We start from the raw sequence: 13,729 nt of genomic DNA, 5'->3' as shown, positions 1-13,729 counted from the left end.
CACGGAACTCAAAACATTAACTTTGTTTCTCTTCACAGATGCTGCGAGACCTGCTGAATTTCTTCAGCAATTTCTGTTTTTGTGTGTTTAAAATTAAATATTTATTGATGTTTGTTCACATAATTCAACCTCATGTGACAATTCAGATGAATACATCCTCTGACCAGTTTCAGCGTGACATATTTGGTTTGGTACCTTGCAGAAGACACAAAGATGAAATGTTCCTTGTTCAGTGGGTAGAGCTAAATTGTGAATGTTGTGGATTCATAACTTTGCTACAACAAACACACTGAAGAAGATTTTGCTGATTATTTCTCCCATTCATAAGCTGTGACTATGTGAATTCAGGTATTCAGAGTTGCACAGAATGATCAGATCTAATTTCAGATTGAATTCCTACACCATTTCTGTTTCTAGATGAATTGTGCCTTACCTCTTTTGCCTCCTCACCACTCAGGGGAGCACAAGCCAGTCTATACAAAGTAACGTCATCAGCAGAATGCTTCCAACTAACTCTAAACTCGTCTGTAGAAACATCACTGGTTGTTAAATCCAAGGGCTTTGGAACTTTCTCTGAATTGGACAAAGATGAAAACAAAAGAGCAACACATATATGAATGTATGAAGTGCATTCTGTCGCAGAAATGTTTCATATTGAATCATTAATTTAAGACACAATGTGACCGAAGGTCAGAGCAAAAATGTTTGCTGAAAAGATGCTTGCTTACTTGTGGTAAAACTCCCTGTGAGAGGATCTGACTGCCCCTCATCGTAAACGGAGAAAACAGCAACCGTATATTCTGTAAGTGATGTCAGGTTACTTAAGAAAGTTGTCGTTGAGCCTTCAACTTCATCCTAGAGAAACCATGGACTCAACATAGTTACTAATAAAACCAACAGGGAATTCAAGGGAAATTTCTTTACTGAGGGAGTGGAAAGAATATGCAACTCACCACCAAAGGTGTGGTTGATGTGAATATTATACATACATTTAACGGAAAGCTAGACAAGCACATAATGGAGAAAGGAATTGAAGAATAGTGTGGGATGAAAAGCATTAGGAGAAGGCTTTAAATGCAACATAAGCACCAGCATGGGCCAGTTATCTTGAATGGCCTGTTTCTGTGCTGTGCACTTTATATAAATTTGTTGTTTTATCCCAGCTTTTCAATTCACTTAGCTGGTATAACTCCAATCTCTTCATTGTACAGTTGCCAGTATTTTTATATTCCTTCATACAGCAAGCTTGTATTTCTTTTTCAGTGCCACAAGTTGATTACTGATGTTAACAGTGTCACTGAGTGAATAGAGATAATTCAGGGAAAGTTATTAGTGGTAATGGTTATTGCAATGCTCTGTGGTTTGTGCAGACTTGCCACAGTTTTGTCATTGGGTCATCCTTCATTCTCTGCTGAGTCATGGGGTGTGGGGCGGAGGGTTGCAGTGCCTCAAATGTTGATCACACCTGATGATAGACTGAAGCTAAAGAGTTTATTCCTATTAACTAATTCAGTGCCCTGCAAGGCAGCTGCCATAGCAACAGTGGAAAGGTGATGAGATGAGCTGAGAGAATTATTCCCAGCTTAAAAAATTTGCTCATACACTCTCACAAATGGTTCAACTTTTACTAGTGGGGAGACTAAGGATTGTTATTTGCAGTACCTACCACTACCAGCTAATGGTACCAATCTTCTTCCTAAAGTATTTTAGTCAACCTGCTCAGACCTGTTGTGAGAGTCCAGGGCTGGTGGGTCTCATACCTAGATCTCCTGGCCTAAAGGTCAGAATGTTAACAGTAAATTTGTCTTCTGATTCTCCCCATTAACCATCATTCAGTAAATAATTCTTGCACTTACCTCGTTTATTGTTGCGCCATCGGTTTTCACATACATGATTCGATATCCATTAACTTTCTTTGAAGCTGCCTCCCAGCTGACCCTGGCAGTGCTGTGCCCAATTTCTGAGAATTCCAGGTTTCGAGGAGGACTGAGTGGCACTGAGTAAAAGGAAGAAAAAAAAATATTTTCATCTAAATGCACACATAATGTAAGAAAGAGTTTGCAAATCATCTCTTTTGCTACATGTTTTCCACAATGGAAAAATCTGCATATTAAAATATTACACACAATCTGTAAATATACTTCTTACTAATCCTAGCCCCATGGCCTATATGTGTTTCTGGGCTGGGAAACATTCAATTTGAAAATTCTAATACTTAGTTTCAAATGCTTACACAGGATCAGCTCAGTGGCTAGCACTGCTGCCTCACAGCACCAGGGGCACAGGTTGGAATCCACCTTAGGCTGCGTGGAGTTTGCACATTCTCCCTGTGTCTGCGTGGCTTTCCTCTCGATGCTCCTCTCACAGTCCAAACATGTTCAGGTTAGGTGGATTGGCCATGCTAAATTGCCCATCTTGTCCAGGGATGTGTAGGTTAGGTGGGTTAGCCGTGGGAAATGGGTTACAGGGATAGGGTGGGGGGTGGGATGCTCTTCATAAGTTTATTGTAGACTTGTTGGGACAAGTGACCTTTTTCCACACTGTAGGGATTCAATGGAGGATCACCCTTTCCCTAACTCTGTGATGTCCTCCAGCCCTACAATCTTCTGGGGCACGTGCACTCTTACAACTTTAACCACTTAAACATCCCAGATTTCTACTCTACTGTTGGCAGCAATGTATCCAGCTATCTAAACACTATGCTCTCGAATCGCCATCCTTAAATGTTTCTGCCTCTCTGCTTTCTTCCTCAAAGATCTACTTTGTAATCTATATCTTTGGTCAACCTTTTGGCCTAATATCTCCTAATGTTGCTCACCATCAGAATTTGTCTGATATTGCTCTTCTGAAGTACCTTGATACCTTTCACCATTGTTCCATAAGATGTGTCACGAACACCATCAGCACTTATTGCCTATCCCTTATCAGCTTGCTAGGCCATGTTAGGAGGTAGTTAAGTCAATCACTTAGCTATGGGTCTGGAGTCACATGGAGCTCAGAGCAGGTACGAATGGCAGATTTCCTTCAAAAGTATTAGTGAGCCGATGGGTTTTTACAACAATCTCAACTTAGATGATAACTGTCAAGACTAATTTACATTCAAGATTTATTAACTGAAATGAAAATTCAATTGGTTGCCGTGGTAAACCAAAGGCCCTAGAACATTAGAGATAACAAAGTGTGAAGCTGGATGAATACAGCAGGCCAAGCAGCATCTCAGGAACTCCTGAGATGCTGCTTGGCCTGCTGTGTTCATCCAGCTTCACACTTTGTTATCTTGGATTCTCCAACATCTGCAGTTCCCATTATCACTGCCCCAGAACATTAGTCTAGACTCGCTATTACTAGTCCAGTCACATTATTACTATTCCACACTCTCCCCACAATTGTTATTGAATGATAACAAAAATAATAACAACTCAAACTTCTATTTCAAAAGATAAGCACAAATGTCCAGAATTTAGACTGTGTCCCAAACGGGATGCGATCCCTGAACTGTGCATACTATTCCCGTCTAATGAGACCCCCAAAAAGACCGTAAAGAAAATGGTCTGTCAAATTGAGTGTGGCATCTATTAGCAGCCACTAAGCCAGGCCACCGATCACACAGGTAGGACTGGTCAGATTAAAGCAATGTGCTGAATGGCCACTTTCTGTGCTATACGATTCTAGAAGTGCACATCTCATGGTGTCACCCATAAAGTTGAAGATTTACCTGAGGATTTTGTCCAGCAGGAATATAAACTAGTAAAAGCACAGGTGAGACTTACATGTTGTTTCTTGTCCAGTCAGCGGGTCGCTCGCTTCATCACCGTACAAGGCGTACACTGTTACAGTATATTCAGTGTTTGGAGTCAATCCCTCTAGTTCTATGTCTGTAACTGAATCAGCGACTTTTACCTACAGCAGAAAACACAAGCTGGTTTCTCAATCGCACTTCTGATGATCTCACTGTCAATATAAAACACACGTTCTACAGGTTGAGTTCAACACACAAAGGCACTCTTCTGAATTTACAGCCTTTATTTCTGGAAGCCTGTGTCTGACCTGGACTCACAGAATGAAATGGGACACGAAGAGGCTGCTTCGTCCATCATGCTTGTACTAGCTCTTTGAAAGACCTACCCAATTGGTGCCATTCCCACTGTTCTTTCCTCTACAATACTACAATCATACTCTGCTCAACTTCAAAATAGTGGCTATGAAATCTTGTACTTCCATCTTAGAGGATAAACAGAACCTCAGCTTGAAGTCTCATGGAAAGCCAAGACTTCTGACAGTTCAGAGTTCAGTCTCATCATTTCAACAAACCTGCTTAAAATGAAAGAAAATTATATCTTCCTGATAATAAATGAACTGCATTGTGTCTTCCATATTTGACAATAAAAGGCTGAATTCTTCTTTTAATAGAAAAATGAGCTGATGTCCATTTGTCCCGTTTGTAGAAGTGTGAATGCAATTTTCCGCGTGGCTTGGATGGAAGCAGCCCAAATGGAGTTAAACAATGAACACATAACGAAAATGTGTACCTCTTTTTCATCAGCTGTCTCTCCCCCCGTGAGTGCAGCATAAAGGATCATGTAACCAGTGGCAGTCGGTGCAGGTTTCCACTTGGCTCTCATGCTGCTGTGGGTCACATCATAGATATTCAGGTCTGCAGCTGCAGGAAGTGCCACTGGAAGAGAAGAGACAAATGGCTGTTCACAGGTAGGAATAGGCCATTCAGCCCTTTGAGCCTTTTCTGTCATTCATTTAGATTATGGCTGCATCTTAACTCATGTCAATAAAAGCTGTGCTACAGTTAATAAAGCCTTTAGAAGACAAACTGTGGGCGGATGTTATTTCTAGAGAGGTAGGAGTGAAAAGTAGGAAAGATTTCCCTAACCTTTGTCAAATTTGGTCAGCCCATACATGGAGAACTGTGCAGTTCTGGTCACCATATTATAAATGGGATATGTAGGCACTGGAGAAGGTGCTCCCTCTGGTTATGACCCTATCGCACCCCCTACCCCACCCCAAGCCCATCCACATTTACCAATAGTTTAATAAAAGGCTTCAGCACAATGAATAGCAAGTGACTGGTGAGGAGTTTAAGCCTCAAATTCAATCAAATCTATGATTATAAAGTGGGACAGTGCTTCATAATGCACTCCCAAACTTGACTCATCTTCATGCACAGTTTGTATGGAATCAATCCTCTGATTGTCTAGTCTCATAGAAGTTACTATAAGCCTGACCTTAAACTGAACCTTGGACTGGAGTGGTAGCTAAGTTGATAAATTATGTTGTATACATTAATAAACTTCTGTCTGCTCCTTCAGAGGGCAATACAACAAGGCATTATTCAACATTTATTGTTCTCTTGCTTCAGATTCTAATGGCAAAGACTCTGCCAAAACCCCAGCCTCCAAGCATCAGCAAAACCATTCTTTTGCACTGTCTGTACTTTTCATTTAAACTTGTTTTCAGCAATGTGTCTGCATTCCAGGCACAACTGGTTCTCAAATCACAAATGCTGATGCTTAAGCCAGGGTCATTGGCTGTTTTGGAGGCAATCCTCAAGGTTTAAAAACATAAACACCCACCTCAATAATATCTATCCCTGTTAAGAATCATTGAATCCCTATAGTGCAGGTAGAAGCCATTCAGCCCATCAAGTCTGCACTGATCCTTCAAACAGCACCCCACCAAGACCCACTTCCTCACTCTATCCCTGTGACCCTACATTTACCACAACTTATCCCTCCAGCCTGCACATCCCTAGACAATACAGAACAATTTAGCATGGCCAATCCACCTAATCTGCACATCTTTGGACTGTGGGAGGAAACCAGTGCACCTGGAGGAAACTCACTTAGACATAGGGAGGATGTGAAAATGTGCAAACTCCACACAGTCATCCAAAGCTGGAATTGAACCCAGATGCCTGGTGCTGTGAAGCTAATACTGAGCTACTGCACCACCCATTGGTCAAATAGCATTTCCCCACCCTCAATATTATTTTAATCAATAATATAAAATAAGATAAAGAAAATGGAGAGGAACAATTGATTTTCTCTAATATCTCTCTGAATTTTCTGACAGGTTTTTGTTACCAGCAGCATTCTGAACATTAATCTTCCATTCGTGAATGCTCCAGGACATTCCTGGAGAGTTTGGCCACTCTAGTCTAACCACAGGATCGGGACTAAGCTATGTGTTACTCACATGTGGTGGCGACCCCACGTAAACCTTCACTGGCTGCCTTCTCATAGATGGCGAATACTGCAAGTTGATACTCCGTCAGGGACATCAGATTCTGAATGACAGCTGTTGATTCGGTTCCATCCACAACCACCTACAGAGAAAAGGACTTGCATTTCTCAGCTTTCAGAGTTAGTTGTGACACAGCCTAGCTGGAATCAGTTCAAAGCCGGATAATTTATGATCTTTGGCACAGAAGAGCATTTCTGCATCTAGTTGGTTCTCTTGCACTCTCTGGCGAAAGATTAAAATCAAAGAAAGGGAATTGCAGTTCTACAGCATCTTTCACAACATCTGGACATTCCAAAAGTGCTTTCACAGCCAATAGTGCACTTTTGAAGTGCAGCTCCTCTTATAACGTATGAAACACAGCAGCCAATTTGCACATAGCACTTTCCACTAGGTATATGAAAACTATCTCGCACTTAGTTTGTGATGTGGTCTCCTGAAAATGAGCACCAAGGGGTATAGTCTGTGAATAATGGTGTGTATGTATATGTGAATGCTATAATGATTAAGTGCAACAGATACTGAGTGGGTAAGAGACTGTAGTCCTTAACATGTTTACTTTTTGGGGTCTGGTAAAAATGTCCCTATCCCTGGACCAAATGGTCTGGACTTAAGTTGCACCTGCCATGTCAGAACTAGTCCAGACAGACTGTTCAGAAATATATAAAGCAGAGGTGAGAAGTGACAACCCATTCCACAGAGATACACAGAGTATTGGAAAAAAAATTAAGGTTCCACTTATTGCCAATTTGAAAATAAAATCATTGACATTTCCCTGGCATCAGAGCAGTGTCCAGCACCAAGGGATTTCAAAAGCAGGCAACATCAAATTGTTGCAATTTTCCAGCTGCTAGTTGGAGACCTATTGGGTGCATCATTTCATTGGCACTAAAAGGAAAATGAAAAGGCTGCAGGCTAAGCCAAATGTATTCCTGTGAACAGGTTTGCCCTCCACGGTGATCACTGTAGCAACAGTGGGCCTGTTTGAATTTCAAAAGGTTTCAGCACCTCCATCCTGACTCACAGTTGTGTTCACCTTTGTGTCTCAGCATTGCCCACCTCTCCTGGTGGAGCAATTGGCCAAACAGTGCCAAGGCCCACTTCTTGGATCCTCCAGCTTCAGAAGCGGACAGTCAGCCCAAGCTGGAGGGCAATGAACAAAGGGATAGACAATTTGGCTTTCTGTGCCAAGGTATGCCTCGACTGCAAGAGTAGGCTCAAGGCCTTTATATGGGTCTTAAGCCAGATTCTGAATGCCCAGGGAAAACTTTTAACTGATAACCCGATTGTTCTCATGATAGGTGCTGCCTGATTGTTTGAGTATTTCCAACCCTTTTTTCCCTTTATTTCAGAATCATCGGTAGCATTTTGCCGTTATACATACATTGATGCTTTGTTAAACTTTGCACGTATTTACTTCTGATTAGAATGAACACCGACGTACCTCTTCAGGCTGACCTGCTGTGGTAGAGTAATAAACCACACGATATTTTTCCACTTTCCCAGGTGCGTGAGACCAACTGACACGGAAACTCCGAGCTGTTATGTCAGTTGTTACAAGGTTTGCAGGTGCCACTGGGTTTGAAATCAAACTTCCAGTCGCTTCTAAAGATTTAGAGACAAAATAAAAACCTGGTGCTCTAGTTTGGTATCACAAATTTGCAGAAAGCCTATTGACATTGTTATCAAAAAGCCAAATTAGAAAACTAAGAACAGGACAAGGCCAGTCAGTCCCTCAATTCAATTATGTCATAATGTGTCCTAATTTCTTATACCTGTCTACGTCCCATTTTGCTAACAACAATCTACCAATCTCTGATGCAAAATTAATAATTAATCTAGTACCGATTGCCATTTGCAGTAGACAGTTCCAAATTTCCAGCCCACTTTGCATGCAAAAGTTTTTCTAATTTCACCCCTGAAAGGCCCAGTGCTAATTTTTGGACTATTTCCCCTGGTCTTGGACTCCCTACTTAGTGGAAATCATTTTTCTATGAGTCTTACCCTTAATAGTCTGAGTAGTTTGATGGCAAGATAGAAGGAATGTTCCTCTTTAGATTAATAAAGCCATAAAATCTTGGTATTGCTTGGGGGAGATTTTGTGTGCTCTGTATGTACCAAAATGACCAGATTATACAATAATGCCTTTTAAAACAATGTTGAAAGTGAATATCATACTTGCACTGTTAACATACGTTGTTTGTTTGGCCATAGATGATAGTTCACGTATAAATTATACTTTTTTTAAAATCAGTATTTTCTTGAAGATATATGAAGTTAGACCAAAGTAAAAATTCAACCCTGTTTGAAATATTTCATTTATGTATTTCACTTCCTGCCTGCAATATTTCATTTCCTGCTGTTCCAGATTTTCTCAACAATTTGGTATTCTCCTTTTCAACACTTAACCCACGTTTTGCCTACTATTATTCATCATTCTGATCACATAATTCTGATATGGAGGTGCCGGTGTTGAACTGGGGTAGACAAAGTCACTTGATACCAGGTTATAGTCCAACAGGTTTATCATTTTTAAGATCTTAAGCAGGTTTAAGCAATCCTCCTTTGAAATAAAAATTAGGCACTTCACAACAGCATAACTAAATGTATCCACTGAATTTTAAGCCTTCATTAACAGTTCTTAATTAATGACATCAAACTTTCCTAATTCATGTAGGCTGAGTGTAATGCATTAGCCCTGGCTCGTGACTTAATTTGGGTTTTGTTGTCAGATTTACATCTAATACGAAACAGTCATCTATATGGATGCAATAATTTGTTTCAGCTGCTAAAAAATTCTGCCAATTGTCTATTCCAATAATCTTGAAAAACAAGGTAAATTTTCAAAAATCTCACTGAGGTAAAGTTTATATTGAGTGCTTAATGAGGAAAATCAAACAGTTTACTGATTCACATGTTGCATAAACTGTAGAAAATGTACTGAGCTGAGAGGTAGGGAGAAAATAAAGAAGTTTATGAGAAAGAGGGGCATATCATATACAGTATAATTACATAATGACATTAATGCCAAGTGCAAAGGTACAGTTTCATACCTTTTATTTCTTTGTCTTGCTCTTCCACACGTGAGCACACCGTTTTAGTGAGGCTTTCAATAATCGTGTTCATGATATTGAAGTCAGCTACATTGTATACATGTGTCTCATCAGGTTCAGAGGCAATTGCCTTTAGCTCATTCACATCTGCATTTTTCACACCTATTGTTTAACAGAAAAGATAAGAATTCTTGAGCAAACAAATTGACATGATTCTTTGCAGGTCTGGGAGAGGGGGGCTCTGAGCTGGGGTGGGCTTGATTGTAGTACCAGAAGATGAGGCGCATTGCTGAGGGCGCATTCTTGAGGAGTCGCAAAAAAACGCTTTTTTCTGAAGAAAGGTCCGAACCTGAGATGTCAACTTTCCTGCTCTTCAGATGCCTACTGTATTCCTCCAGCTCCATATTGTGTTATCTCTGACTCTGGCATCTGCAGTTCTTACTATCTCAATTTGACATGATTCGCTGTTCATAATGGAGAAAAGCAATGAAACTAACAAACTGGCATCAATTGTCTTTTTTTCCTCATTTTCAAAATGGTCATTGTATGAACTGTAAACCTCCTATAAAATGTGGAAATCTAACAAAATGTTTTCTCATCAACCTGTTCAGAGATGTTATTTTTGAACCTAGGCGTCCTACTCTAGGATCCAGTGGAAAGGCTATATAAAGTGGTCATCAGGACTTTAAATTAGTTAAAGGTGGGAAGGGGACTCAGGGGAGGTTATTAAATTTTATAGAACAAGTGATAGGACAGAGGTATGAAAAGGATCAGGAGTCTAACTTGAGGCACAGCAGATAACGAGGCAACTATGAGAAGGTGGTGCAACCAACAGAGAACTGAGGATGTTGTACTTAAATGCATGCAGTATTCGGAACGAGGTAAATGAGTTTGTAGTGCTGATTGAAATTAGCAGGACAATGTTGTAGATATCACAGCGATGTGGCTGCAAGCGGTTCAGAGTTGGGGACTAAATATCCAAGAATGCAAGTCCAATCAAAAGGACAGGCTCTTGGGCGATTTGCCTTTTTAGCAAGAAATGAAATTAAGTTAATAGCAGGATGCGATATAGAGCCAGAAGACATAGAATCTGTGTGGGTAGAGTTGAGCAACCACAAAGTAAAAAAGGCCTGATTGAAGTTATGTACAGGCCTCCTAGCAGTAGTCAGGATGTAGGAAATAGAAAAGGCACAAAGAACATTAACATTAGCCTTGGGCGCCTTCAATTTGCAGGTGGACTGGGAAAATCAGATTGATAGCAGATCCCAAGAAAAGGAATTCGTGAAGTGTCTATGAGATGGGTTTTTTTTAGAACAGCTTGTGGTAGAGTCCACTAGGAATAGGAAATTTGGTGATGTGTAATGAGGCAGATTTTATTAGGGAGCTTAAGGTGCAGGAACCTACATGGTCCAGCGGCCATGATATGATAGAATTCACCTTGCAGTTTAAGAGGGGAAAGCAGGAATCAGATGTAACAGTGTTACAAGTGAGTAAAGACACTACAAAGACATGAGGAAGGAGCTTGCCAGAGTTGATCGGAAGGAGAGTCTAGCAGGGAAGACTGTGGAGGAGCAATGGCAAGCATTTCCGTCCCAAAGAAGAAGAAAAATTCTAATGCAGAGAAAGAGGAATCCATGGCCAACAAGGGAAGTCAGGGACAGCATCAAAGCCAGAGAAAAAGCATACAATATGGTGAAGATGAATGGGAAGCCTTTGAACACCAGCAGAGGACAGCTAAAAACACAAAGGGAGAAGATGAACTAAGAGGGTAAGCTCGCTAGTAAAACAGAAGAAGACTTCAAGAGATTTTTTAAAATATATACAAAATAGGGGAAAGAGTGGATATTGGATTACTAGAAAATGAGGCTAGAAAAGTTGTATTGGGGAACAAAGAAGTAATAGGGGAACTGATTAGGTACTTTGCATTAGTCTTCATGGTGGAAGTCACTAATAACACACAAGAACTTCAAGAGTGTCAGGGAGTAATGGTGACTGCACTTTGGAAATCTGAAACACAAACAGACTTGGGAGTCGTGGTTCAGGATTCGTTTAAGGTTAAATACAGGTTCGGTGGGCAGTTAGGAATGCAAATGCCATGTTAGGATTTATTTTGAGAGGGCTAGAGCACAAAAGGAGGGATGTACTGCTGAGGCTGTATAAGATTCTGGTCAGACTGCATTTGGAATATTGTGAGCAGCTTTGGGTCCACATCTAAGAAAGGATACACTGGCCTTGGAGGGGGTCCAGAGGAGGTTTACAAGAACAATCCCAGGAATGAAGGGCTTGTCATATGAGGAGCAGTTGAGGACTCTGGGCCTGTACATGAAAGAAGTTTAGAAGAATGTTGGGGTGGGGGATTGAACTTGTGAATGCTGATAGATCTGGGCAGAATGGATGTGGATTGGACAGTTCCACTAGAAGCCTAGGCTACGACCGTGGGGCACAACCTCAGAGTGAAGGGGCAGCCCTTTAGAACTAAGAAAGGAATTTTTTCAGCCAGAGGATCTTGAAACTGTGGAGCTCATTACTGCAGACAGCCCTGGACGGCAAGTCATCGAGTATCTTTAAGACAGAAATAAATAACTGTGAATAGTAAGGGAATCTAGAGTTATTGGGAGAAAGCAGAAATATGAGGTTTAGAAATAGATCAGCCTGATTGAATGGCACAATGAGTCCAATAGCCTAATTCTACTCCAGTATCTTATGGTGTTAAGGCAGGGACACTACGTCTAAACCAGAAGAGCCCAAATGTGGAGTTCCATATTTAGACAGCACAGAAATCATTTTATCTCTGAGCCATGCCAGTGTTTAAACCAGAAATAGAGCAGTTTCTCGGATAATACGCACAATGAGGTAACAGTTTACATATTGCACAACTTCGTTTTCTTTCACAAAGTCCACCATTGACTTGCACTGAATGGCATGACCTTTGCATAAGATGTAAGAACTCAGCTCGACTGTTTGACCTTAGAGCATTCTTTGCCATTTAACAAAGTTACAGCTGATCATCAATCTTAGCTCCATCTTCCTAAAATGTCTATATTCCTTACTTCCTTCAGTATCCAAAAGTCAACAACATCTGTCTTAGACACATTTGCTGCCTGAGCATCCACAGACCCATAAAGTATAGAATTACAAAGATTCACTAATTTCTCACTTTGTTGATAAATGACCAACCCTTTCACAGCCAGCAAAAATGTTTGCCCAGAAACTACCATGTCAAGCCCTTTAAGCGCTCAACATATTTAAATTAGATTATCTCTCATTCTTCTCAACTCTGGAGAATATAGATCTATCAGTACAATCCACTTATTCTAGCGAAGGTTTGCTGCATTCTATCAAGAGCAAGTATATCCTTTCTCAGGTAAAGAGACCAAAACACTGTGGGTTTATCATGCCCTGTGTAAATGTAGTATTTTCTTCTTTATTCTTATTCTCCAACTCCTTTGTAACAAAAGTTGAGAGACCATTTACCTTCTAAATTGCTTGCTGCGTGTTAATTTTCTCAGGTTCATGTATAAGGACATACAGGTGTCTCTGAACGTAAATATTTCCCAAACTCTGACCATTCAAATAAAAAGTTCTGCTTTTTAAAACTGATGTCTTCCAAAATGAATACCTTTACATTTCACCAATTTATACAAGGGCTTGGCAAATTGCAGGCCATCTCTTTGTCATGACTTGCAACAGTCTGTAGCTTCCAAGTGCCTCCTGAATATTTTACCAGGTAAATTTCAGTTTATTCAGCTTTCACTCTAAAGAGCATTTACTAAAAAAATCCCATTCCTTAATCTGTAAAGTAAACTCACAAGAACATTAGCACCTGCCTTAGTACAATGGTGAAAATCTAGTTAACCATTTCTCAAATGTGTTGCCCAGTTGGTATTCATAGCTACACAAGAGACCTACCAATAGCGAAGAGCTCAATGCCAGCATCACGTAAGCTTTTGGCTGGTGGAAGGACGTCATCCTGAGACTTCCCATCAGTGATCAAGATTCCAACCTTTGGCACGCCTGGTCTGGCTCCAGCTTCAGGCTTAAAGCTATTCTCGAGGATAAATGTTAAGGCGAGACCTAAAAATTATCAAAAATCATACCAGAGTGAATGTTAGAATGCCACTAATATCGATCAAGGATACAAATAAAATATTAAAAGGAGAGTCAGTCAAGTATAGGTTAAAAAGACCAATTTATAAACAGAACTTCCCAGAGAAACTCAGCAGGTCAGGCAGCATCTGTGGAGAGACAAACAGTCATTTGAGTCCAATGACCCAGGCTGTGAGGTTCATTTCCAGAGGGATGGTTTGAAAGGCAGAGAGATTATACTAATCAGAATTGAACCTTTTAGATAACATTTACAGCACTTTATTTAGGTCTCCAATTTAGAAGGTTAGCACAGTGACTCACTCGGTGGTTAGGACTAC

General features: G+C 40.5%; 1 protein-coding gene across 6 annotated transcripts in view; it reads right to left on the bottom strand.

Annotated features, from left to right (window-relative positions):
- Window positions 1-13,729, bottom strand: part of col14a1a (collagen, type XIV, alpha 1a) — a 222,218-nt gene that overhangs the window by 131,080 nt on the left and 77,409 nt on the right. For all 6 annotated transcript variants that reach the window (XM_048528630.2, XM_059645936.1, XM_059645937.1 and 3 more), the window contains 9 exons: window positions 13,215-13,379; window positions 9,306-9,467; window positions 7,697-7,857; window positions 6,208-6,337; window positions 4,530-4,675; window positions 3,771-3,900; window positions 1,857-1,996; window positions 729-855; window positions 434-573 (listed from right to left, as the gene is read on the bottom strand). In XM_048528630.2, coding sequence (XP_048384587.1) covers window positions 434-573; window positions 729-855; window positions 1,857-1,996; window positions 3,771-3,900; window positions 4,530-4,675; window positions 6,208-6,337; window positions 7,697-7,857; window positions 9,306-9,467; window positions 13,215-13,379 — 1,301 coding nt within the window. The remainder of the gene's footprint in view (window positions 1-433; window positions 574-728; window positions 856-1,856; window positions 1,997-3,770; window positions 3,901-4,529; window positions 4,676-6,207; window positions 6,338-7,696; window positions 7,858-9,305; window positions 9,468-13,214; window positions 13,380-13,729) is intronic.

This window comes from Stegostoma tigrinum, chromosome 5, assembly GCF_030684315.1.
Source record: "Stegostoma tigrinum isolate sSteTig4 chromosome 5, sSteTig4.hap1, whole genome shotgun sequence".
In the NCBI taxonomy this organism is placed as follows: domain Eukaryota; kingdom Metazoa; phylum Chordata; class Chondrichthyes; order Orectolobiformes; family Stegostomatidae; genus Stegostoma; species Stegostoma tigrinum.
Note: the sequence above shows the minus strand (reverse complement) of the source record. Positions and strands in the feature narration are given on the sequence as shown.